The 24,735-nt window shown below is 38.0% G+C and overlaps 1 protein-coding gene across 2 annotated transcripts in view; it reads left to right on the top strand.

Moving 5' to 3' along the window:
- The first annotated feature begins 6,001 nt into the window (after positions 1-6,001).
- The window catches only part of MTPN (myotrophin), a 61,741-nt gene continuing 43,007 nt past the window's right edge, over positions 6,002-24,735 (top strand). Inside the window, exon 1 of one of the 2 annotated variants that reach the window (XM_058530870.1) lies at positions 6,002-6,313. In XM_058530870.1, the coding sequence (XP_058386853.1) occupies positions 6,242-6,313 (72 nt within the window). In that variant the 5' untranslated portion in view covers positions 6,002-6,241. Of the gene's footprint in view, positions 6,314-7,696; positions 7,754-24,735 lie in introns of those variants that run through there. The other variant, XM_058530861.1, reaches the window with a different exon arrangement.

The following is a 24,735-nucleotide window of genomic DNA, read 5'->3' as shown; positions in this document are numbered from 1 at the left end:
CCGCTCACCAAGCCATGCTGGGGCACCATCCCATGTAGAAGAGCTACAACTCTACAACTGTGATATACAACTATGTACTGGGGCTTTGGGGAGAAAAAAGAAAAAGAGAAAGATTGGCAACAGATGTTGGCACAGGGCCAATCCTCCTCAAAAAAAAAAAAAAAGGAAAGAATCCTAATTAGAAAAAAAAAAAATCCTAAAATTAGTATAGAACCACAAAAGACCTTGAGGGCAATCCAGAGAAAGAAGAACAAAACTGGAGGCATCACACTTCCTGATTTCAAACTATGTTACAAAGCTATAGTATGGTACTGACATAAATGCAGACGAAAGGAGCAAAATAGACAGCCCAGAAATAAACCCCCACATATATAGTCAACTAATATATGATAAGGGAGCCAAGAATACTCAATAGGGAAAAGATAGTCTTTTCAATAAATGATGTTGGGAAACTAGACGGCCATAAGCAAAAGAATGAAGTTGGGCTCCTGTCTTACTCCACTTACAAAAATTAACTCGAAATGGATTAAAGATTTAAATATAAGACCTGAAATCATAAAAAAAGAAGAAAATATAAGAAAAATGCTCCTTGACATTGGTCTTGGCAATATTTTTTGGAGATGACACCAAAAACTCAGGCAACTGTGATGAGAAAAACAACTTTTGAGAAAAACAAGTTACTCCCCAGGCATTTTACAGTATAATAACCTGCTCACACCCACAGTCTGAACATTTAGATAAGGACTTGAGCTTAGGATTCCAGCCATAAGTTCTCATTTTACTTTTCCCGGGGCACATTTTTAAATAATCACTTAGAGTTAAGCCTGAGAAAAGTTAGTGACCTCCACCTCAACCACCATATAAATAATAGTTGCTTGCTACCTTGCTCTTTTATCTGCTCACTTGAGACCTGAGACAGAGGACTGCCCTTCCCCTGGCTCATTGTGCCCCCTTGCTTCTGGGATCTGTAGGCTATAAATCTTGTGACTCTACTTCTTTCGTGTGGGTGTACTGAAGCTTTGATGGAAGTCTTCCATCAGAACGATCATGGGTTTCACTTCCCCAAAGTAAAATCAGATGCTCCGGCAGCTACCTGCCACCCACATGGGAATGGTTTGTGCCTCTGCATTCAGCAGGTCGTAACCCACATATTCTTAATACACCAACTCCAGCTTCTCAGCACAGCAACAAAAGCAAAAATCAACAAGTGAGACTACATCAAACTAAAAAGCTTCTGCACAGCAAAAGAATCAACAAAATGAAAAAAACCTATGGAATGGAATAAAATATTTGCAAATCATATATATGAGTAATATTCAAAATATTTAAGTAACTCATATAACTCAATAGCAAAAAAAAAACAAAAAAAAAAACAAAAACCAATAATCAAATTAAAAAATAGGCACAGGATCTGAACAGACTTTTTTCCAAAGAAGACATACAAATGTCCAACAGATATATGAAAAGATGCTCAACATCACTAATCATCAGAGAAACACAAATCAAAACCACAATGAGATAAGACATCATACTTGTTAGAGTGGCTATCATCAAAAAGACAAGAGATAACACATTTGTGAGGATGTGGAGAAAATGGAACCCTTGTGCACTGTTGGTAGGAATGTAAATTGGTGCAGCTGCTATGGAAAACAGTATGGAGGTTCCTCAAAAATTAAAAATAGAACTACCATATGACCCAGCAATTCCACTTCTGCGTATATATTCAAAGAAAATGAAACCAGGATATCAAAGAGATATCTTTACTACCATGTTCACTGCAGCATTAATTACAATAGCCAAGACATGGAAACAATCTGAGTGTCCATTGACAGAATAATGGATAAAGAAAATGTGTGTGTGTGTGTGTGTGTATATATATATATATATACACACATATACATATATACATACACAATGGAATATTATTCAGCCCTAAAAAAGAAGGAATTCCTGTCATCTGTGCCAACATGGATGAACCTTGAGGATATTATGCTAAGTGAAATAAGTCAGACAGAGAAAGACAAATACTATGTGATCTCACTTATATGAGGAATCTAAAAAAACTGAATAGAAACAGAGAGTAGATTTGTGGTTGTTAGTAGGAAGGTGGGGGTGAAAGCAGTCAGAAGGTACAAAATTCCAGTTATAAGATGAATAAATTCTGGGGATCTAATGTACAGCATGGTGACTATATTTAACAATACTGTATTATATACTTGAAAGTTGCTAAGAGAAAAAATCTTAAAAGTTCTCACCACAAAAAAAAAGGTAACTATGTGAGGTGATGGATGTGTTAACTAACCTTACTGAGGCAATCATTTCAATATATGCATATATGAAGTCAACACACTGTATACCTTGAACTTACACAATGTTATATGTCAATTATATAAAGCTGGAAAAAATAAATAAAAACCCCACACACAAATAATGCCCCCACACACAAAAAATAGTTACCAACACAAGCCACCAGCTTTCCATTTTCCAGCCTATTCTACTAAAGCTACAAGTTTATAGGGTACATTATCTGCCCTCCATGCGTCACCATGCTATTACAAGAGATTGCTTTGCCAAATATTTCACTCCTGTGAATATGAATCACTATCCTTATAGCTTCTAATATCACTTCCTTTGTTATGTACTACCTAGTCCCCAAGCCAATGCCATCTATATAAGGTTTTTGTTCTAGTAACATCTCCCTTCTGACAACAATTTCTCTACTAGTCAAGATTGGCTCAGTGTTGCTGCAGTAATAAACACCAAAATCTCAGTAGCTTGAAACAACAAAAGTTTAATTTTTATTCATACTACATATCCCTTACAGGATGGCAGAGGAGCTCTGCTCATTGTGGCCACTCAGGAACCCAGGCAGACTGTGTAGTCACTGTCTTGAATGTTGCTGGTTGCTGTCCCAGAGGGAAAAAAGAGCTCTGAAGGGTATTGCATTGGCAAGCCTAGAAGTGACTCATATTACTTCTGCTCATAACTAATAGGCCAAAATTAGTTACATGACATTACTCAACCACAAGGAAGCCAGGAAGAGTAATTCTCTCTTGTGCCCAGGGTGGCAGACAAAAGGAAATATTTTCTGAACACCATAAATACCTACCAAAATAGATCAACAAAAAAATAATGAAAATATTTGTGATAAGTGAGGTGAAGGGGGGAAAAAAAGCTGGGTTACATGGTAGAAGTAATTGACGGACCTATTTAAAGTAAGTGGTCTGGAGGCCTGAAGAGGTAACATTTGCATTGAGACCTCAAAGTTCAGAAGAAGTGAGCAAGAATTAGAAGAACATTCCAGACAGGAAACAACAAGCATAACTGCCCGAGGCTGGAATGACCTTGGTTTTTCCTGAAACTGACAGAAGACGAGATCTCTGGGAACCAAGGAAGCAATGAGACAGGAGAGACTCTCAGGGTCAGATCACAGAAAGCCCTGAAGGCCATCGCAAATAATTAGGATGTTATCCTAAATGCAATAGGAAGCCATTGAACGGTCTTAGGACAAGAAGTGCATATTTGATTTATGTTTCAAAAAGGTAACTCTGGTTATGTGGTGAATTACTTGGAAAAGGGTAAAAGTGAAAATGGGTAGACCAGCCGGGAGGATATTATGGAGGCACCATCTCAGTGCAGACAGAGATGACAGTGGTGGAGAAGGGGTGTGTGGCGGGAATAGTCAGTAGTGAAGATGGCAAGAAGTGAAGAATTTAAGATATATTTTGAAGGATTTACTGACGGATTGAATAAGAGAGAAAGACTGGGAAAGGGAGGAGTTGTTGATGACTCCCATTTTCAAAGATAAACAAAGCCAGACACTAGTGAAAGTGGTCAAGACAGATTTTTTTCAGTAGTAACTCTTGCAATAGGGAAAAGAGCCTAGCATGAACTGAACTCAGCTTGGATTTGTACAGAGGTAAATGAGTGTTCTAAAGGGAGAATGAGGGAGTGGGAAGAGGGAGAAGTGCAGGCTCAGCAGAGTCAGGGAAGTGACAAATTAGAAAAAGTTAGTCAGTGTGAATGCGATTGGGCCAGCTGTGCCTATCGGCTGGCAATCATCGAAGTTAGGATTCTACCCTCCTACAGAGACTGGGAGTCAGAGGCCCTATCCTCAGGTGTTGGGTGGGACAAACACTAAGAAAATTTGGACAGCTTTGAGATTTCTCAAGCAGGCACTTTAAAGGGGACTAGGGTCATCTTAGAGAGGTGGCCTTGAGCTGTTAGGAACTATGTTAGTGTTTGTTCAAGTCTGTACAGACCAAGATTTGAGGCCTACTCGAGAAGAGGGCTCAGAGGAGCCTGGTTCAAGTTTAGTCAAAGAGAGAATCTTTGTCACCATGTTTCTGGTTTTAGTGACGGGATGGTTGCTGATGTCATTTATAGAGATGGAGAAGTCTAGGGAACAACTAGGTTTAGAATCTAGAGGAGACTAGATCCTATTTTGGACACGTTAAGTTTCAGACATTCAAATGGGTAAGAGGTTAAATATAAGAACAGATCACAAAGGAGAAGTCTGGGCTGGAGATCTAAATCAAGAGCTGTCAGCCTTACGTCACTCAAAGATCACACAGGTGAGAGTGTAAGAGAAGAGATGGGGACTCCAGGATTTGCCTAACAAATTCCTCCTGGAGCTTTGTTTCCAGAAATGTATCACCATCAGGTACGTGATTTTGTATTTCTATTTGTCAGAAAGGAAAATCAACAGAATGGCAATCAAGGTAGCTGTTCAATATTCAGAGACTTTTCTTTTGATTTGAAATCTCTATTTGCTATTTCTAAATGATAGCAAAAAAAATTACATTTATTGAACTTTGTTAGCCCCATTTAACACAAGTGGAAAATTAAACAGAGAGGGGTTAAGTAACTTGACAGATGTGACACAAAATTAGTAAGGGTTGGGTCTTGTATTCAAAACTAAGCAATCTGGTTCCAGAGTCTGTGTTCTCCGCCCCCCTACTATACGGCAAGCACAGCAAGTAGACTGGTTTAATTGTTTAGTGGATCATAAATAATAGACTTTATATATATAATACCTCCAATAAGCGTTTTTATGGGATCTCTCTGTTCATGTGTGCATGTCTGAATCATTAGGGATGAGGCACAATTTACCTGGTGGATATGCCCCAAGCTAATACAGCCAAACTCTAGGAAGAGTAGAACTGGCTTCACTAGAACAGTCCTGAAGCTTCAAACCATTAAAAAGAAATGAACACAAAATTTTAAAAACACAAATTGTACCTGACAGTTAGATTTGCTCTGTCCCATGGCATTAAACAGAATTCCTAGTCCTGGACATCATTTGCTGGTCAAGGAGATGAGTAAAGTTTTTTCCCTGCCACACACTAACGTTTTTCTCCCCACAGAACATTATACATAGTATAGACACAGTGAGTTCCCATTATTGTTATAAGTACCAAAGAGCTCCTTGAGGGCAGGAATTGTTTTATTCCATCTTTTTACTATATCCTTGGTGCCCAGCAGAGTCTGGCATGTACTAGGAGACCAAGGGATGCTTGAGAGCGAAGGAAGGAAGGGATGGAGAGAAAGAGGAAGGGAGGAAGGGGAGGAAGGAAGGAGGGAGGGAAGAAGGGAGAAAGGGAGGAAGGGAAGGGAATAGGGAGAAAAGAAAAGAAAGAAGGGAAGGAATTCAAATCAAACACTCCTACTGGATACTTTTAGAAGGTGAGCAAGATGCCCTCCAAGGTTGTGTTTTAAAGAAAAAGTTTTTCCCACTTATGGTGTGCAGAAACGTCCAGACCCCATCTGAAATTCTCTCTCCTCTTGCTCTCAGCCCTTCCTGACCTCCGACCCCCTTCGCTGGCCTCCTAGCCCCGCCCACTTCCCCCCCACCCGTTAGCAAAGCAGTCTAGCCACTGCGCCTGCGCACACGGGCGCTCCCGTCGGGGCGGGGTCCGGCGCAGGGCGTTCCGCCGTGGGGAAGAGGAAGAGGAAGTTGGGGGAGGGTCCTAGCTGGGAGTGAACCGGAAGTGTAAACGCTCCTGCTTCCCCTCGCCCAGGCGGAACCTGCTCTGCTGGGCCTGGTGGCCGCAAAAGAACTTTCTCCCGCCCTAACGGTCGCCGCGGCCAACTGCCTCGCCCTCCTGGCAGCCTACCCCGCCTTCCCTTCTCCTCTCCGGCTCCGCGCGGCCCTGTCTCCCTGTCGCCCGGCGGCGTCCGCTTGCTGCTGCCACCGCCTCCTCGTCTTCTGCCCGGCCAGCCGGCCCGCCCCGCTGCGGTGATGTGCGACAAGGAGTTCATGTGGGCCCTGAAAAACGGAGACTTGGATGAGGTGAAAGACTACGTGGCCAAGGTAAGCGGGATGCGTGGAGTAGGCGAGCGCGGAGGTGGGATGGAGGTGAGGCTGAGGAAGCTGACGGGAGCTCGGCTGGCGGGGCGGGGGCGGGGGGCGGAGAGACATCCTGGATGGAGGTGGCACCAGGAGGCAGGGAGTCAGGGAGCGTCTGAACTGAAAGGAGGGTCCAGGTAGCGAGGTCGCGTCCTGTGCCGGGTAACTGCCGTGGGGAGACAGTCAGGCTCTCTTGCCTTCCCTGACCCCTTGGGGGAGGGGAGGAGCGCTAACCCGCTCTTGCAGCGTCCCTTCTGAGCACGGATCCCTGAGTTTGGCCCTGTTCTTCGGCAGAGTTAGTCACATCTTTCTTTGAATGAGGTGATTTTCCATCTTGGACCTGCCCATTACTGAATGAAGTAACCTGAGTGATTAGAATCAGAGGAACGTTTGTCTTTAACTTGGGGCCTGTTAGGAATTTCAGGTAGTCGTTAACCGTGAAAAAGAGCACCGAAAATAGCAATAGTTAAAATTCTGACACTTGGTATCACTTCGCTGTCATGTCTTAACTTTGGGTGTGGTCCTTTTCCTGTCCCCCACTTCGACAAGTACCTATTTGCTTCAAGTGGTAGGATTGTCAGTTAGCATTTGAGAGTGTTTAAGATATCTGAGTAGTTTTCAGACAAGCATGTTAACTTCAGTTATTCCATCTTTCTCCTTGATTCCATCTGAAATGCTTGCATGTGTAATAAGTAGTAATGCAGTTTAGTCACAGTATATTCGCGGGTAAAATCATGATGAAGAAAGCTAATCTGTAACCTAAACCCAGCATAGAAGCCTGAATCCACATTGTGGTGGACTGGTAAACTTAAAATTAAGCTGGCCTGCCTTTGGACCCTGAAACTGTGCCCTTTGTAATTATGAGAGAACTTAATTATGAGAGAACATCTGATTTTAATATGATGATAATCTAGAAAGAAATCTTCCAAAACAACACTATAACTTTATGACATAACCATGGAGGGCATCTTGCTTCTAAAAAGTGTAACTTTCTGACATAACCATGGAGGGCATCTTGCTCACCTTCTAAAAATGTGAGAACCCAATCTAGATTTGAGTTCTTCAAAGAATATGACCACTGTTATGGTGGTCTGTTTTTGCTTCAGAGATCTGTGTTAGGAAGCAAGTAAGCAGAAGCGGAGTTTCCTAAACTTGCAGGATTGTGCAAGGCAAGCTGTTGATAGGTTTTACTGTTTACGATTTAGACTTTTTTGCGTGCAGGTTATCTGCTAAGTTGTTATTCGCAGTGGATTTTTAGGACGCCATTCACTGCCTTCTCAGCTAGTGGCAATCTGAAACCTGACTTATTGGATGTTTCAGTGTAAGATTAAAGGGAAGAAATTACTTGGAACACTTCAATCCATGGTGCACTTTCCAGTGGTGGGACACTGCAGTACTCTGGAAGTGAGTGGGCTTTTGTTTTTCTGTTATGGGGGAAGCTAGGTTATTTGATGTCTTTGAAATATGAAAAGTTGATAAGTACTAACTGATCTCACAGCCACAAAAATAACACAGTTTATATAGTGTCTTCCTAATACATTATTTTATATCATCCTTGTGAGTCTTGTGAAGTAAATCCTTTTATTACTCCCATTTTACAGATAAGGTTACTGAGATGCAGGGTACTTAAGAAAAAAAATCCAAACGTATAGATAACAAATGACGAAGCCAGAAGTAAACTGCTGACTCCAGACTTACATCTTTAACTACTCCATGCAGTCTCTGACAATCTAAAATGCAGTTGTGAAAGCATATGGTATCAGGATTTTTGGTGGGACGTTCCCAAGGTCCATATTCAGGCAGATAAATTATGCACAAAGAATTCAGAATCACACAAAAACGTTTATGTGAAAATATGTGCCAATAATAATGGATTAATTTATTTTCAGTTAGTTTTTTAAATTAAGTCATTATGTTCAGTTTTATTTTGTATTGCCCTGTTACTACCATGCTGCCTCCTCTCATTAACAAAAAAGATGTGCGTGAGAGGGAAGATAGACATTCAAAGAAAAGTAAAAAGAAGTGCTAAGAACTGGTTTATCCAAAAGGGTTTGACTGTAATGTAATCCTATGAACAGAACATTGAGCTTTTTCCTTTCTTAGTTTTTATTGAGTAACTTGAATCTGTTAAAATATCTTTTGCTTTGTTAATGAAAAATAACAAAAAATATAAGAACCAAAAACCCACAATCCAGTTGTTACTGACTGAGCTCGCTTATTGTGCCTTTTAACACTCTCAAGTCCTTATAACATAATTTCTTCTGCTCAGCAGTCATCTTCCCTGCACATTGACTCACCTTTTTCATCCACCAATTTATGAACACTCGTGATTATTTTCTGAGTTTATGTAATATGTATGTATCTGAGTAAGTGTGTACAAAGAAGGTACATAAAGAAACATTTGGACTTGTCTAGTTTTCCTTCTAAGGGGTGAGAGTCTCTAAAATACTCTCCTCGCTCCTCCTCGGTAGTCCTGTGAAGATCTCTCACATTAACATATAAGAATGGACCTGTAGGGCCAGCCCCGTAAGTGCGTGCGCTCCACTGCTGGCGGCCCGGGTTCGGATCCTGGGTACGCACTGACGCACCGCTTCTCGGGCCATGCTGAGGCCGCGTCCCACATACAGCAACTAGAAGGATGTGCAGCTGTGACATACAACTATCTACTGGGGCTTTGGGGGGTGAATAAATAAATAAATTAATTAAATTAAAAAAAAAAAAGAATGGACCTGTAGGTGAAGCATTTTAGTATTTTCCCTTTTTTAAAATTATTGTTGTTAAAAAATCAATAATTGTACTTTTCTGCCTGCTTCTGACTTCTATACAGAAATCTGAAATATGGATAGGCATAAATTGTTAATTCTGGGTGAGTTCTTGAACTCTGAAAAATTGGTTTTGAGTTCCCAAACCATTGAAAATTGTATGTTTCTAAATGGAAAAAGCAGCATATAAAAAAAATTTTAGATTATTTCCATATTTAGTGTTCATCTATAGTATTAAAACAATATCTGGAACAGTTTGGCGTCTTGACTGACCTAAAGACCGTATTTAGTTAATTCATTCTTTTGTGTGTGTGTGTGTGTGTGTGATAAAGATCAGCCCTGAGCTAATATCCAATGCCAATCCTCCTCTGTTTGCTGAGGAAGATTGGCCCTGGGCTAACATCCGTGCCCATCTTCTTCTGCTTTGTGTGGGACGCCACCACAGCGTGGCTTGACAAGTGGTGCGTTGGTGCGCACCCGGGATTCAAACCTGCGAACCCACAGCCGCTGAAGCAGAGCGCACGCACTTAACTGCTGCGCCACCGGGCCGGCCCCTAATTCATTCATTTTTATTGGGCACCTTTCAGGTTCCAAGCCTGTCATGATAGTGAACAAGTTGGACACAATGCTCAGGAAACTTAAGCATCTTTATAAGTAACATCTCATTTGCATAAAGTTCATTTTGTCCAGTTGGAAAACAGTGAAAGCCAGAAAGTATGATATTCATGAGCAATGATAGTAGATATTCATAGTCTCATTTTCAACCTATATGCTTCCTCTGGGTGACATTACTTTTGTCTATGTTTTCCATTTCTGCTTTACATTGATATCTCCCATTAGAGTTAATTCGGCCCTCACCTGAGCTCCAGACTGCCTAATGGATAGATCTGTTCAGATAAATTCCAAATTGAACTCACATTTTCTTCTCAAAAACTGTTTCTATTTCTTTTGTCTCCATTTTGACTAATGACATCATGACCCAGCCGTTTGCCCAAACTAGAAATTGAGAAATTTTCCTAGATTTCTGAGTGTTATCAAGACTCCCCGCTTCGTCTCTCTCATCCATTCCTTACTCTCCATTCTTATCGCTGCTACTTTAGATTAGTTGCTGCTTCTTTCCCTCCTGGACTGTATTTTCCTTGACTTTGGTTTTCTCCTCCTTCCTGGTCAACTTGCACAACTTAGCTGGAGGGATTTCTCTATAATGTGAGTCTGAGCATGTTATCTTTTTCAGCCAACCTCCTGCACTGCCCTTAAAATGCTTTTGTGATTCCCCATTACTTATTTTACAAAGGGCCATCTCCTCCTTGGCTTGGCATACTCGGCCTTTATGATCTGGTCTCCACCTGCCCTTTTTTTTTTTTTTTTAAACAGTTTTATTTATTTGTGAGGAAGATCAGCCCTGAGCTAACATCCACGCCAATCCTCCTCTTTTTGCTGAGGAAGACCGGCCCTGAGCTAACATCTATTGCCAATCCTCCTCCTTTTTTTCCCCAAAGCCCCAGTAGATAGTTGTATGTCATGGTTACACATCCTTCTAGTTGCTGTATGTGGGATGCGGCCTCAGCATGGCCAGAGAAGCGGTGCATCGGTGCACGCCCGGGATCCCAACCCGGGCCGCCAGTAGCGGAGCGCGAGCTCTTAACCGCTAAGCCATGGGGCTGGCCCCTCCACCTGGCTTTTTAAACTTGCCTCTCTATAAGCGCTCTGCTCCAGACCCTGCCATGCTGTTTCTGACTTGTATATCTTTACATGTGCTCTTTCATCCTGCTTGACCAAGTCTGCTCACCTCAATCCCTAACCCCAACGTCATGAGTGCCCGTTTATCTTCTTGGCTTAAGTATCACCGCTTCCAGAAAAATATTTTGACTTCAGATGGAGTGCCGCTTCTTTTGCTGTTTCACTTATCAAATTGCTGTGATTTTGTTTACATGTCTGTCTTTAATTTGACTCTGGGTCTCTGGAGGGTAGTACTATATTCTTTTTTGTCTTTGTATCTCCAGTATAGTGCCAGGGAATTTGACACATGAAAAGCATATGTTCCAAGTAAGAAATTCTTTTTTATTAACTTAGCTACAGTTTTAACATACTTTATTAGTTATATAATAATAATTACCATTCACAGGATGACTTCTATCGCCAGGTACTAGAAAGCAGTCTGCAAGATTTTACCTAAGTTTTCATTTGCTTTTTACCACAGCATTTCAATATAGGCAATAGTACTCCCATTTTAAGGATGAGCAAAGCAAAGCTTAGAGTAGTTAAGTAACTTAACAAGGTCACAAAGTGAGTATCATAACTGGGCTTTAAACCCAGAGCTGTCTGAATCTCCAACCCATATTTTTTTCACCATATCAGTCTGCCTTGAAATGGTTATCCGGTTTCTTAGCTCACAGCAGCTTAGCATCAGCACATTAAGAAAATGACAAAGGGGCTTGCAAGAGGCAAGTACAACAAGTTTTCTCTGACTAAGAATAAAGACATAGAAAAATGGCTACAATTTAAAAAATTTTAACTAACAATTTGGAAATAATTAGCACAGAGACATCTCTAAACTTTAAATCTTGTCAGGGGCTGTCTTTGCTTAAGGTGTGCGATAAAGAGACTGATTGCTTGATAGCATGTAGAAACTTTTGGAATCATAGTCACACACAATCTTATAATTTATATTTGTAATTATGATCCTGTACAGTACAGAAAAAGTTAGATTGTGTTTGTTTGCCTTAAGAAGAAAGAAAAATTAACTGAAGCATTAGGATTTCTATTCAGAATGGTTTAAATTAAACAAATAGCAGTTTTTTATTTGAGCACTGTGATGCCGTGTAACAGGTATAATTTTATTTACTTATCACATACACCTGTGAGTGTAGTTAATATTGTTAAGCCCATTTTAGAGATTTTAGAGATGAAGAGACTGAAGCAAAGATTAAATAACTTGCCCAAGGTCATAAAGCTCTTGAGTAGTGAGGCTAAGATTTGAACTCTGTTTCTCTGACTTCAAAGCTCCTTGCTATTATACTTCAGCATACCATTGACCTTCATTTCTCAATAATGCTAGATAATGCAAGGGGTACTATATTATTGAGTATGTAAGTATTAAAAATAATCACAACTGGAGGGAATTATCCATTGAGACTACTTAGAGGTGAGGTTTGTGATAGATTTTGAGAATCCACTTCTCGTAGAGGTCAATACTTGTGAGTTGTGTTGATAAGTACTCCTTTATAATCTCCAGCAGGTCTGATATATGCATTCTCTTGTTTACATGTGCTTCTGTTTCACTTGCTGTGAAATACTATACATCAGGTCTCCAACTTCCCTTTCTCTGTGGTTTCCATTCCCTCTCCAGCCCCCATTCTAATTACATTTGCCTTTGATACTGTAGTAGGTTTGAAAAGTAATAATTGTGCACCGTGTGAGAGGTTAGGGTCTCTTGAACTTGAGAAAGGTATCAGCTCTAATATTTAGAAATTGTCAGACTTATTGGGATCACTTTTCACGTTCCTAATAAAACAGGCAATTTAAAAGAAGTCCTAGTTCAATCTTTCTTGCATTTATTAGTTTTATGCAGTTTCCTTTTTTTTCCTTCCTTTTTTAAATTATCAGTTTCTTTTCATAAAAACTTGTCACTGTGTGATTCCCTCTCTACAGCAGGGCTGGTGACTCAGTCAAAAAGCAAATAAAGTAGTTCCCCCTCATCCATGGTTTTGCTTTCCACAGTTTCAGTTACCCAGTAGTCAACCCTTGTCCAAAAATATTATATGGAAAATTCCAGAAATAAACTGTAAGTTTTAAATTGTACACCATTCTGAGTAGCGTGATGAAATCTCGAGCTATCCCACCCAGGACGTGAATCATCCCTTTGTCCAACTTATCCACACTGTATCCACTAACCACCCATTAGTTACTTAGTAGCCATCTTGGTTATCAGATCGACTTTGGGGGTATTGCAGTGCTTGTGTTCAAGTCACTCTTATTTTACTTAATAATGGCCCCAAAGCCAACTTTATTATTAGTCGTTGTTAATCTCTTACTGTGCCTAATTTTTAAATTAAACTTTATCGTAGGTATGTATGTATAGGAAAAAACATAGGATAGGGTTCAGTACTATCCTCAGTTTCAAGCTTTCACTGGGGATCTTGGACCGTATCCCCCGGGAATAAGGGGGAACTACTGTATATCAGTTTGTATAAGATATAGGTACCATCAGCAGACACAGGAAGTTTAGTATGGATACTTTTTATTAGTCTCTTAATCTTTTTTCTTTGAATATAAAATAAAGGAAGATCTTTTTTATATTGGAAGGCAAGTGTTCACTAAGATGTCCATAGGCTATGTATAGTGTTTTGCTTTGAGATTTTAAACATTATCCTTACACTAGTGCAGACAATTAAAAGTATAATGAATTAAAGCTGATTTAAAATATAAAAATAATACATGCTTATTATTTAAAAGACAAAGCTGTACTGATTGGAATAAAGCGAAACAAAATGTCCCATTGCCCATTCCACCTACCCAGGTGATTTCTTTCTTTAAAATATAGATTTTAGTAGGTATTTTTAAGACAGGAAAGTATAAAAAGATAAAAATTGGCCCATAATTCTATCTAGATAATTCCTGTTAACTTTAAAAAATGGAATTAATTCAGATACAGATTAAAAAATGTAACAGCTATGGTTCCCTTCCCTAGTCTCTGTGAACAAAGTTAGCCATTCTCAACAGCTTTACATAATTAATTTCAGAAAAACATTGGAAATTCACTTATTCATTTCCCCACTTAAAAAAAATTCTATACATATTTCTGCACTTTGCTTTTTTAAATTTGTTAATAATTTATGTTCCATGTTGAACTTTTTTCATCCCTCCATTTTTAAAATGGTACACAGTATTCCAGTTTATGGATACACCATAAATTATTTAGTGCTCAATGGTAAACATTTTTTTCCAGTTTATTTTTGTAATTAAACAATTATTGTGATTACCTCTGTATATATACCTAGACAGCTTTTGAGCCTATGTCTGTATTACCCTCCTGATAAGTTTATCAACTTAGCTACATTTCTGTAGCACATGAAACTGCTCATTCCCTCACAACATCGACAGCACTGGGCATCATCACTCTTTTTAGTTTTTGCCATTTGAATAGGTGAAAAATGATATGTGGCTTTGATTTGCATTTCTTTAATGAGGAAATCAAACCACAGAACTTTGTTAGCATTTGTATTCTTTTCCCCAAATTGCTTGTTTGTATATTTTATTCATTTTTCTATTAGGTAGTTGGTCTGTTTTTTTTTATTTGTTTGAGCCCTCTGTAAATTAAGTTAGTTTTTTATAATGTTTTGCAAACATTTTTCTCAGTTTGTCTCTTGACTTCATCCATTTTATTGTTGCTCTACAACAATCTTTAGTTTTTACGTAGTTAAATATATCACTTTTTCTCCCTTTTGTGACTTGGATTTTGTGTCCTGTTTACAGAGACCTATTTCTTCTCTCTCGAAGATTATAAATAAATTTGGTCTTCTAGAACTTCTGGTTTTTTTTCATTTTTTGCATTTGAGGCATTTGATCCTTCTGTTACATATTTTGAAGTAAGGCGTGAAGTAGGAATATAGTTTGTGTATTTGTTTTTTTAACAGTTTCCACACCATTTGTTGTACAATTCTTTGCTCATCTGAACTATTATGTTTCTCGTAAACAGAATTCCAATATGTGTTTAGATTTCTTGCTGTTTTTCTATCCACACTAAACTGTTTTAATGATTGTAGCTTCATAATATGTTTTAGTACAGGATAGAGCCACCTTCTCTCATACATTCTTTTCTAAAGAACCTTTAACCCTTTAACCTTTGCAAGAGGGTTCCTTTAAGGTTTTTTCCTTTTTTCCATAATCTCAGGGGAAATATGAGCATTTTTTTGAACCTACCTCACATTTAACCCCTATGTCTTTATAAATGTTAAACATTTTTATCTGGAATGCTGGCATCATGTGGTCTGAAGAACATAATACTTTAGCTTTTAATTCTTTATGAAATATCTTAGGATAGGAGGGTATAATGCACTATGGGAAAATTCTTTTGTTTTGTTTTGTTTTTAGGAAGATTGGCCCTCTGCTAACATCTGTTGCCAATCTTCCTCTTTTTCTTTTTTCTCCCCAAAGCCCCAGTACATAGTTGTGTATCATAGTTGTAGAGTTGTAGCTCTTCTGTGTAGGATGCCGCCTCATCACGGCTCGATGAGCGGTGAATAGGTCCACACCCAGGATCCGAACTGGCGAACCCTGGGCCACTGAAGCAGAACGCACGAACTTAACCGCTATGCCACCGGGCTAGCCCCCTATGGAAATAGTCCGTATCAAAGTATTTGAAACAGTGAAGTTGTGTTTAGGTAATCAAATCACAGCTACATCAAAGGCCACCTTGTAATGAGAAATATGGCTGAAAGTAACTTTTTTGCAACTGAATCTTACTATACAAATAGTTCTGATAAGGTTGGAAGTTTGTCTTTTTTTAGTCTACAAAACATTACAAGGTAGAGAGGAGCTGTGATTACTGAAAACAATGAGAGAAGAAACAAAAACATAGGAAGCTAACCCAAGAAAATGAAGGGGCAAAGAGTCATGTTATCTTAAAGTTCCAGAGGCCTGTACAATAATTAATATATATAAATGTCATCTTGAGCTTCAAGACAAGTTTAAATTTGGTCTACTTTTATCTTATTTAAAAAGTCAGAGATATGTAAGATATATTTTGGAAAGATTTCTATTTGACTGCATAAAATAATGAACATTTTGATACTTAGGTCTAAATTCTTGGCTATCTGAGAAGTTTAGATACCAAAAAAAAAAAAGGTTATGGATAATAAACATTTTACCCATAGTATAATAGAAGCTATAACACTGTTTAGGGAATTTGGAATTTCATTATTGGTTTAACCATGGTGTAGAGATTAAACCTATTAGCTTTGGAATTAAACCCTCCAGCTCTGACCCTCTTCCTAACTGGATCACTTTGAGTGATGAGTTAAACTGCTCAGAACTTGAGTTTCCTCAATTGGGAAAAATAGGGATAATAATAATAATACCTACTTAATATATGTAAACTATTTACCAGTTTTCTTGAGTGCCTATAAATGTTAGCCATTGTTACTACTAATAATAACCATAAATTTGTTCAGAAGCAAAACTACTTAAAGATCATCTAGTCTACCTCCCTTATTTTGTAGATGAGGAAAAATTAGATGTTAAAGGGCTTTACGCAGATCATACACTGCTTTTTAGGATTAGGACTGTAACTAGTGCTTTTTTTACTTCACTGTGGTGTTTTCTAATGAAGTACTTTATACTAGCTATTACCTCTATTAGAATATTCTTTTTTGTCCTATCCCATCTACTTGGTAAATTTCTGCTTATTTTTAAAGTTTTTGTTCTGCGTAGCATTCTCTATTTGTGCAGTTAATCCCTCGTTTGTGCCAACGTGGTATCTAATATAGAGCTTTCTTATTGTATTTATGCTCTAGTGTAGAAGTTTCCTAAACTTGAGAGCTATGTGCTCCTGACTTGACTGACAAGTCCCTGGGCTTGAATTTGAAAAACAGTGGCTTAAGAAACTCAAATCTTGCTCTGTGGAATATGTCTTTAAGTTTTGAATGTTCAAAAAGAATTTTATCTTAATGACTGGTTAAAAAAAGAAAAGTGCGTTTATAGAAGTGGATCACTTGTTACCTCTCAAACTTGAGAACTCAGAGGTTCCCCTCCCCAAAATATTCCTGCAGATCTTGGTTTAAGGTACAGTGTTTGTAGTGGGGCATTTGTCTTCTTGGAGGTGGTGCTGCCCAGTATTTGAAGCCCCTTCCTGTGTTTGAAGAGTTCCCTGCTATTATGAATCTTGGCAAAATGCAAGACCTGGCTCCTATCACCACAAAAGCCAAAAAGGACAAATAAATTGCTTTCTTGTGCTCGTGCTTAGGAAATGGGCCCGTAACCCAAACATGGCTAATTGGATGCTTTTATCTGGAGTTGATACAAAGACTCAGGCACAGTAAAGGATGTAGTGGTGGCAATAAAACATCCAGTTTCCAAAAAGAGAAGTAGTGTTGTGCCCATTGTGGCATCTCTTCTGTGCCCAGGAGGTTCTTGTGACAGCTTTTGATTTTACTCTTGCTTTTAAGCCTCCTTTGTTCCTGCCCATTTACTGAGCGTTCTTCAACTTTCCCAGCAATGTGGAGAGCTACTTTTTTTTTTTTTTGGTGAGGAAGATTGGCCCTGAGCTAACATCCGTTGCCAATCTTCCTCTTTTTGCTGAGGAAGATTAGCCCTGAGCTAGCTCCGTGCCCATTTTCCTCTATTTTGTATGTAGGATACTACCACAGCATGGCTTGATGAGCGGTGTGTAGACCTGTGCCCGGATTCAAACCTGTTTTGAACCCTGGGCCACCAAAGAGGAGTGCGCAAACTTAACCACTGTGCCACCGGGCCAGCCCCTTGGAGAGCTACTTTTAATATCTATTTAATGCATTACATTTCTGTTAATCAATATGAATTGGTTTCTGTTGCTTACAATTAAGAACTCCATATTAATTTTTACCTGCCTGTCTCCGTTGTTGTGTATGAGCTTTTTGAAGATAGAAATTATTTTTGTATTTTCAATATTTATCCCATTGTCACTTATCTGCCATATAGTTTATTTAAATTTGGATTGAATTTGTATTTCTAGGAACTAACCCTTCCTTTGTTGTTTTCAAAGTTGTTTTACCGTATATCTCTTTGTAACAGATGTTCTTAGTATAAATGATGTTCCTTCATTTTCTTTCTTCAGAATAGCTCTGTTTTCAAACTCTTTGTTTTAAACTTAGTGAACTTTGTCCAGCTTTTTCACACTACTACAATAGTTATGGAATATAGGCTGCCTTGGAGATATTGTGGGTTCAGTTCCAGACCACTGCAATAAAGCAAGTATTGCAGTAAAACCAGTCACACAAATTTTTTGGTTTCCCAGTGCATATAAAAGTTATGTTTATATTATACTGTAGTCTATTAAGTGTGCAACAGCATTATGTCTAAAAAAACTATGTACCTTAATTTAAAAAATACTTTATTGTTAAAAATTGCTAACCATCATCTGAGCCTTCAGCAAGTCGTAATCTTTTTGCTGGTGGAGGGTCTTGTAAAAAACTCAGTGTGTGTGAAGCACAGTAAAGCAAAGAGCAACACAACGAGGTAGACCTGTACAATAATAGTGACAGTAGTTTATAAATATAACACCAGCTTCCACTTGTAACCTCTCATGGCCATCATTTTAGAATTTCAGTTAAGAATGTTGAAAACCATACAGGCTCAGTAAAAGTTAAGATAGTTTTTACGCTAGTTTCCCTGTGAGGAATAAAAATTATCATTGCTTTTTCATTGGTATTAATGAACCAACGTTAAAACCTATACTTAATGCCGCACTACTTATAACTATATAAAAGCATGTGGACCATCAAACCAATAAAATTGAAAGCTTTCTAGCTGCAAACTAAGTCGTTAGTAAACACCTTTATTATTTGTTATTTTAAAGCCCTATATAGAAGAGTAATTATACAGTCATGTGCCGCATAATGATGCTTTTGTCAACGATGGACCGCATATACAATGGTGGTCCCTTAAGATTAGTACCACATAGCCTAGGTGTGTAGTAGGCTATACCATCTAGGTTTGTGTGAGTACACTCTGCGATGGTCACACAACGACGAGGTCGCATAATGATGCATTTCTCAGAGCATATCACAGTTGTTAAGCAACACATGACTGTACTTTCACTTTGGATTCCAGGAGACCTGAGTTTAACTCCCAACCCTACTACTTATTAACCTTGACCAAGTTATTTAATCTCATCAAACCTCAGCTTTCTCATCTGCAAATAAGAATTACGATAATACCCAATTCATGTTTTATCTAATTTTTAAAAGAGATAGTGAATGTAAAATTCAACAAAGCAGTGCTTAACACATTGTAACTGTATAGTAAATATTTGCCATTTGTGTTCTTGTTTTTATGTAGATCCTTTCCTAAGAAGAGGCTTAAAGAAGCCAATGCTCTCTTAGGCTTTGTGAGTTATACAGTGTCTATCACAATTATTCATCTCTGATGTTGTGCAAAAGCAGCCATAGATGATATGTAAACAAATGAGCATGTCTGTATTCCAATAAAACTTTATTTACAAAAACAAGCAACAAGCTGGATTTGGCCCATGGGTCATAGTTTGCTCACTCCTGCGTAACACTCAAGTTACAAAAACTAGATTGTCTAATAAACTAAATTTCACTTCTTCCTCCTCAAGTTTTTGAGATCTAAAATAATTAAAATGTAGGGGCCAGCCCGGTGGTGCAAGCGGTTAAGTGCGCATGCTCTGCTGCGGCGGCCCGGGGTTCGCCACTTCGGATCCCGGGCAGATCCCGGGCGTGCACTGACTCACTGCTTGTCAGGCCATGCTGTGGCGACGTCCCATATAAAGTAGAGGAAGATGGGCACGGATGTTAGCCCAGGGCCAGTCTTCCTCAGCAAAAAAGAGGAGGATTGGCAGATGTTAGCTCAGGGCTGATCTTCCTCACAAAAATAAATAAATAAAATAATTAAAATGTATGGTCAAATATAAAACTTATTTTGGGGGATCAGCATTTCCAAAAATATGATTTAGGAATCTTTATAGTTTAAAGGTATTGAACTGTAAGGAAAAGCAAGGCATGAAAATCCATATGTGGATAAGGGGAAGAGACAGAGAGGTTGAATGAAATTCTCTAAAAGAAAAAGCATAGAGTCTTTATAGTAAATTTGAACTTTAGGCGAGAGGCCTAGGATTATTCTGAAAACCAGGAATCGTTACTTATAAACATGCAAACAGGAACTAATTTAGATCCTTAAACTGAAAGGGAATTCCGTAAAATCTTTTCATCTATCAAAGGTCATCTTTCACCAAAAATGTTCCAGAATTATTCTCTCTCCAGCCCTTGTGCCAGTCCTGTGACCTGGCTTGATTTCCAACTCTAGAAGTGAAAGAGAAGGCTAGTTAGCACAGTTTTCATTGATTCATTCATAATTCATTCAGCAAATATCATTCGAGCACCTGCAGTCCTGGCCGCTGTATTACTAGGCATGGGAATACAATAATGAATAATTTTTCTGAGGATGAGTGTTCTTCAGAAGGTTCAGTTAAAAGGTGAAGTAAAAACGTTTGTGTACAGGACAAACAACAAATAAGATAGTTGTATGGGTTCTGAATAGGTTATTTCCCTATTTAATATATGATATATGAATAAAACTAAGGCAACTATACAAATGTGTTAAGAAAACATACAACTATATAAAAAGAATAGACTGCTTTAAGAGCCAAGAAAACGTCATATTTGGTTGCAATATAGAGGAGAATCAACACTATAGAACATCAGATTCAAAATGGAAGATAATAGGAACAGAATGCCTTCTCTTTGAGTACTTACTCTATGCCAAGTATGGTCCTACATAGTAAATTAATATACATATAGATATGCATATAATTTAATCCTCACATCTACCCAGGTGGGCTCTATCTCCATTTTATAGTTAGGGAAATCAAAATTAAGTAACCTGTCTAAGCTCCTACAGCTAATAAGTGGAAGGACAGAATTTGATCTGACTCATTCCAAAAGAGTATTCTTTTCCCATCATTTGCATTGAAATGTTTCAGCACTACAAATGAAATACATAGATGGAAAAAACTGAAGATTAAGTGTTATAGTAGATAAAGCATTGAGATTGAACCAGCAAAAGGTAGGGAAGAACATACAAGTTTGAAAGGATAAATGGAAATAGAAGTTTTCAGAACTGAAAAGAAGACCCAAGATTGGAAATAGAGGGTCCCCACACCCGCATATTCAAAATTAAAAAACACTAATTAGGAACAAGACACATCCTAGCTAAAATGATTATCTATGAAGTTGGGGTTTTTTTGTTTAGTCTGTAAGCTTCTGGGCAAAATAATATTAGTTTCAAGAGGTAAAATCATCTTACCTTTAGACTGTTTTCTATAATTGTATTGGAAAACAGTGAAACAAACGATTCTGTCAGGAATAAAAGATATGAAAAAATATATTCAAGTTGTCATTCATGTATGATGGTGACAGAAAAACAATCTTAAGAAAATATATACCCTCTTCCCATTCAGTGGATTTCTACTGAGATCACCTGAAGTTTTAGGGATTGAATTTTTCTTTCCCTTCTCTCTTTCTCCTCTCTTGCCCCCTCCTTTCCTTCCTTTCTCCCTCTCCCTCCCTATCATGGGTTTATTTACAGATACAGCTTTGACGAATGCAAAGCGTTGGATCATGACACAAGATATTTCCCAGACTACATAAGATTTTAGGAATAAGTTCCAACTGTGGTGCCATGAATTAGTTTCTTGAAAATGAAGCTACTTTTTGATTATATTAATCTTTTTTCCAAATTGAGATATTACTATTATGCTTTGAATGGATTTTCTTAATTTTGGTAGTCTTTCTTCAGATAAATATATGTATTTCGTTAAATTAAAATTTTTAATTTCAGGGGCCTGCCTGGCGGCACAGTGGTTAAGTGTGCATGCTCCACTTCGGTGGCCTGGGGTTCGCAGGTTCGGATCCCGGGCGCACACTGACGCACCGCTTGTCAAGCCATGTGGTCGTGCCGTCCCATATAAAGTAGAAGGAGATGGGCACGGATGTTAGCTCAGAGCCAATCTTCCTCAGCAAAAAGGAGGAGGATTGGCATCGGATGTTAGCTCAGGGCTGATCTTCCTCACAAAAAAAAATTTTAATTTCATACCACCAGTAAAAATTTTAATACTTCACTGTTTTCAATTAGAAATTGTCTAAGTGTGAATAATTGCTTTTAAACCTTCCAAAGAAGAAAATTAAAATATGCTTTTAATAAGTAAATCAGCTATATAAAACTAATTTAAATGACTGAAGTAGTCATTTTGAAAAAAAGAAAGAAAAAGCTTAAGTTAAAAGTTCTATGTAGATGGGGAAATATACCATAAGATTTAGGGCCTTAACTATCATGGGCTTCCATTTCAAAACTTTTTTTTTTAATTTTTTTGAGGAGATTGGCCCCGCGTTAACATCTGTTGCCAATCTTCCTCTTTATCTTTTTTCTCCCCAAAGCCCCAGTACGTAGTTGTGTATCATAGATGTAGAGTTGTAGTTCTTCTGTATGGGACACTGCCTCAGCATAGCTTGATAAGCGGTGAGTAGGTCTGTGCCCGAGATCCAAAGCGGAACACGCAAACTTAACCACTACGCCACCCGGCCTGCGCTTAAGAACTTTTTTTTTAGTAAGAAAGGTAGGTGCTTAACACTTGTATTGGTTAAAAATACTTACACAGAGTTATGCATTACGTTTGCTCTTAAAATTTTTTTAGTTCACATTTTATTTCTTTGACTTCCATTAGTTCTCTGTGATGCTGGTACATAAATTAATGAAAATGAACCTATAATTTGAATATATACTTCCAGAACCTTTAGGTTAAGAATCCTAGAGACAGAAATACATAGTTATTTATATAACTGTGTTAAAAGCACAGGACTTAACTTTGTTTTATTTTGTAGTTTTCATCCTTAAACAAGGCATATGTGTTTTGTTTGTTTTTTACTATGAACAATTTTTTTTTGCCAGATTCTCAGCCATCGCTACCATTCAAGTGTGTCTTGTAGTAGTTTTGTTAGTGAAAATAACCCTCAATTGGAAACATGTCTGAGGTGACTGATCTGTTAGATTTTTGAAGTGATCACTGGTCAGGATCAGCCTAGTATGGATTTTAACTAGTAATAAGAAACTGTTCTTCAGAACACATTTAAAGTGTTTTATGAGGATGTATTATCGTATATTATATTTATTAAACAGGTGCTCATTAAATGATTAATTATGGGTATTGTTTTTGTTCATTACTTTGAAATTAGTTCATATTTATAATATTGAAAGTTGGATGCATTTGGTGTGACAGACCTTTCCTGTTAACTTTGGAGAAAGAATGTAGAGTAAGAACAAGTTGATTTTATACTCCTCAGACCTTCTACCTTTCTGTTGTGCTGTGTTTTTTCTGTATTGTGAAGTTCCAGATAAAGTATTATAGTATTATCACCTTTTTTGTTTGCTTTGCCTCTCAGTGGTAGATTATGCGTTTGAATCCATTACTGTGTTGTAACTTATAACTCTGTTGCTGTTTTACTCACTGATGTCACCAGTGCAGTAATATATGATTCTTTTTAGCAAAGTTATATCCTAAGGTGTAAGGACTTTTAACCTTGAGGGGCAGGGCAGGGAGGAGGACAGAGAGAGTCGTAGAAGGAGGGACCACAGCATTCATCCAATTCTCAAAAGAATCTGTCATTATAAAAATATTAAACACCACAGTCTTAAGGAATTCTGAATTCTAAATGGGGAGAGGTAATCCTTAGCTGTAAGTGAATTATTGGGGACATTGACTCAACTATATAGAGTTTGTTCAGTTTCCTAGTTTTGTTGCGTTTTACTATCAGTCAGGTGTCCAGTATTAATTTACATACTGTGCTACAAAATGGTCACACGTGCTAATTTAGTCTACTGTTAAGTAGCTTTTGAGGACACTGGTTTCTTGTGACAGTACAGTATGTACTTATGCCTTAGAACTCAGTTGCAGCAACCTGTCCATATCTTGGAGATCAAAGGAAGAGAATTATTTGTTTGTTTTCACCTGGAGAAAGGCCTAAAAGAAAAGTTCTCTGCGGGAGTCAAGTGGTCATTTCATTTAGAAATATTATAAAGAATGTGATCTCATCTGAAGTACTTGTGAGAAGTACTAGATTTGGTAAATATCCCCACCCAACCACACTTTCAAGATGCATATAACAGATTTTGCCATTAAGGATGGGAAATATCTCAGACTATTAAAAATATACCACATATTTGTAAATATGTTTTTATTCTGTATTAAAACCATTTAGGAGAGTAGGGAAGGCAAAGATTGGAAAAAGCTGGGAAAAATCTAGTGAGAGGAAGTATGAGACATCTAGAAAAGTAGAAATACTAAGTAAACAAGACTCTTCCTGACCGACGCTGTATTTGGATTGAGGATGTTAGAGATAAAATACTTCATATCACAAAGCCCCTTGGAATGATTTTGTTTCTTCAGCAGTATACCTAACCTGTTGCCTCTTGTTTGCCTTAAACTTCCAGGAGCTATACTTGCAATGAAGCAGCCTATCACAAGAAAATTTACTCTCTGGACAATATAAGTGATTACAACAATAATATCCCTAGAATACCTAATACTTGCCCTGTGTTATGAAATAAACGTAACAATAATAATGATATTCTAATGGCCACCATTTAATGTTAGGTTATTTGCTGAGTGCTTTGTCTATATTTTCTCATTTAATTGTCATAAAAATTTGATTAAAAAAAGACACCATGAAAGATTGTTTTTGCAGATGAGGTAAATGAGACTTGAAGAAATTCAAGTAATTTGCCCAGGGTAAGCAAGCTAGTAAACGACAGAGCCATGGTTTGTCTCTAGATCTGTCAGATTCCAGAAACCACTCTCATTCCATTACAGGAACATGAGTATTTTTTAGAAGAATTAGTGGGTAGAGGTGGAAT

Source organism: Diceros bicornis, chromosome 3 (assembly GCF_020826845.1).
Source record: "Diceros bicornis minor isolate mBicDic1 chromosome 3, mDicBic1.mat.cur, whole genome shotgun sequence".
Taxonomy (NCBI): Eukaryota; Metazoa; Chordata; class Mammalia; order Perissodactyla; family Rhinocerotidae; genus Diceros; species Diceros bicornis.
This window is presented reverse-complemented; position numbering and strand designations above follow the sequence as displayed.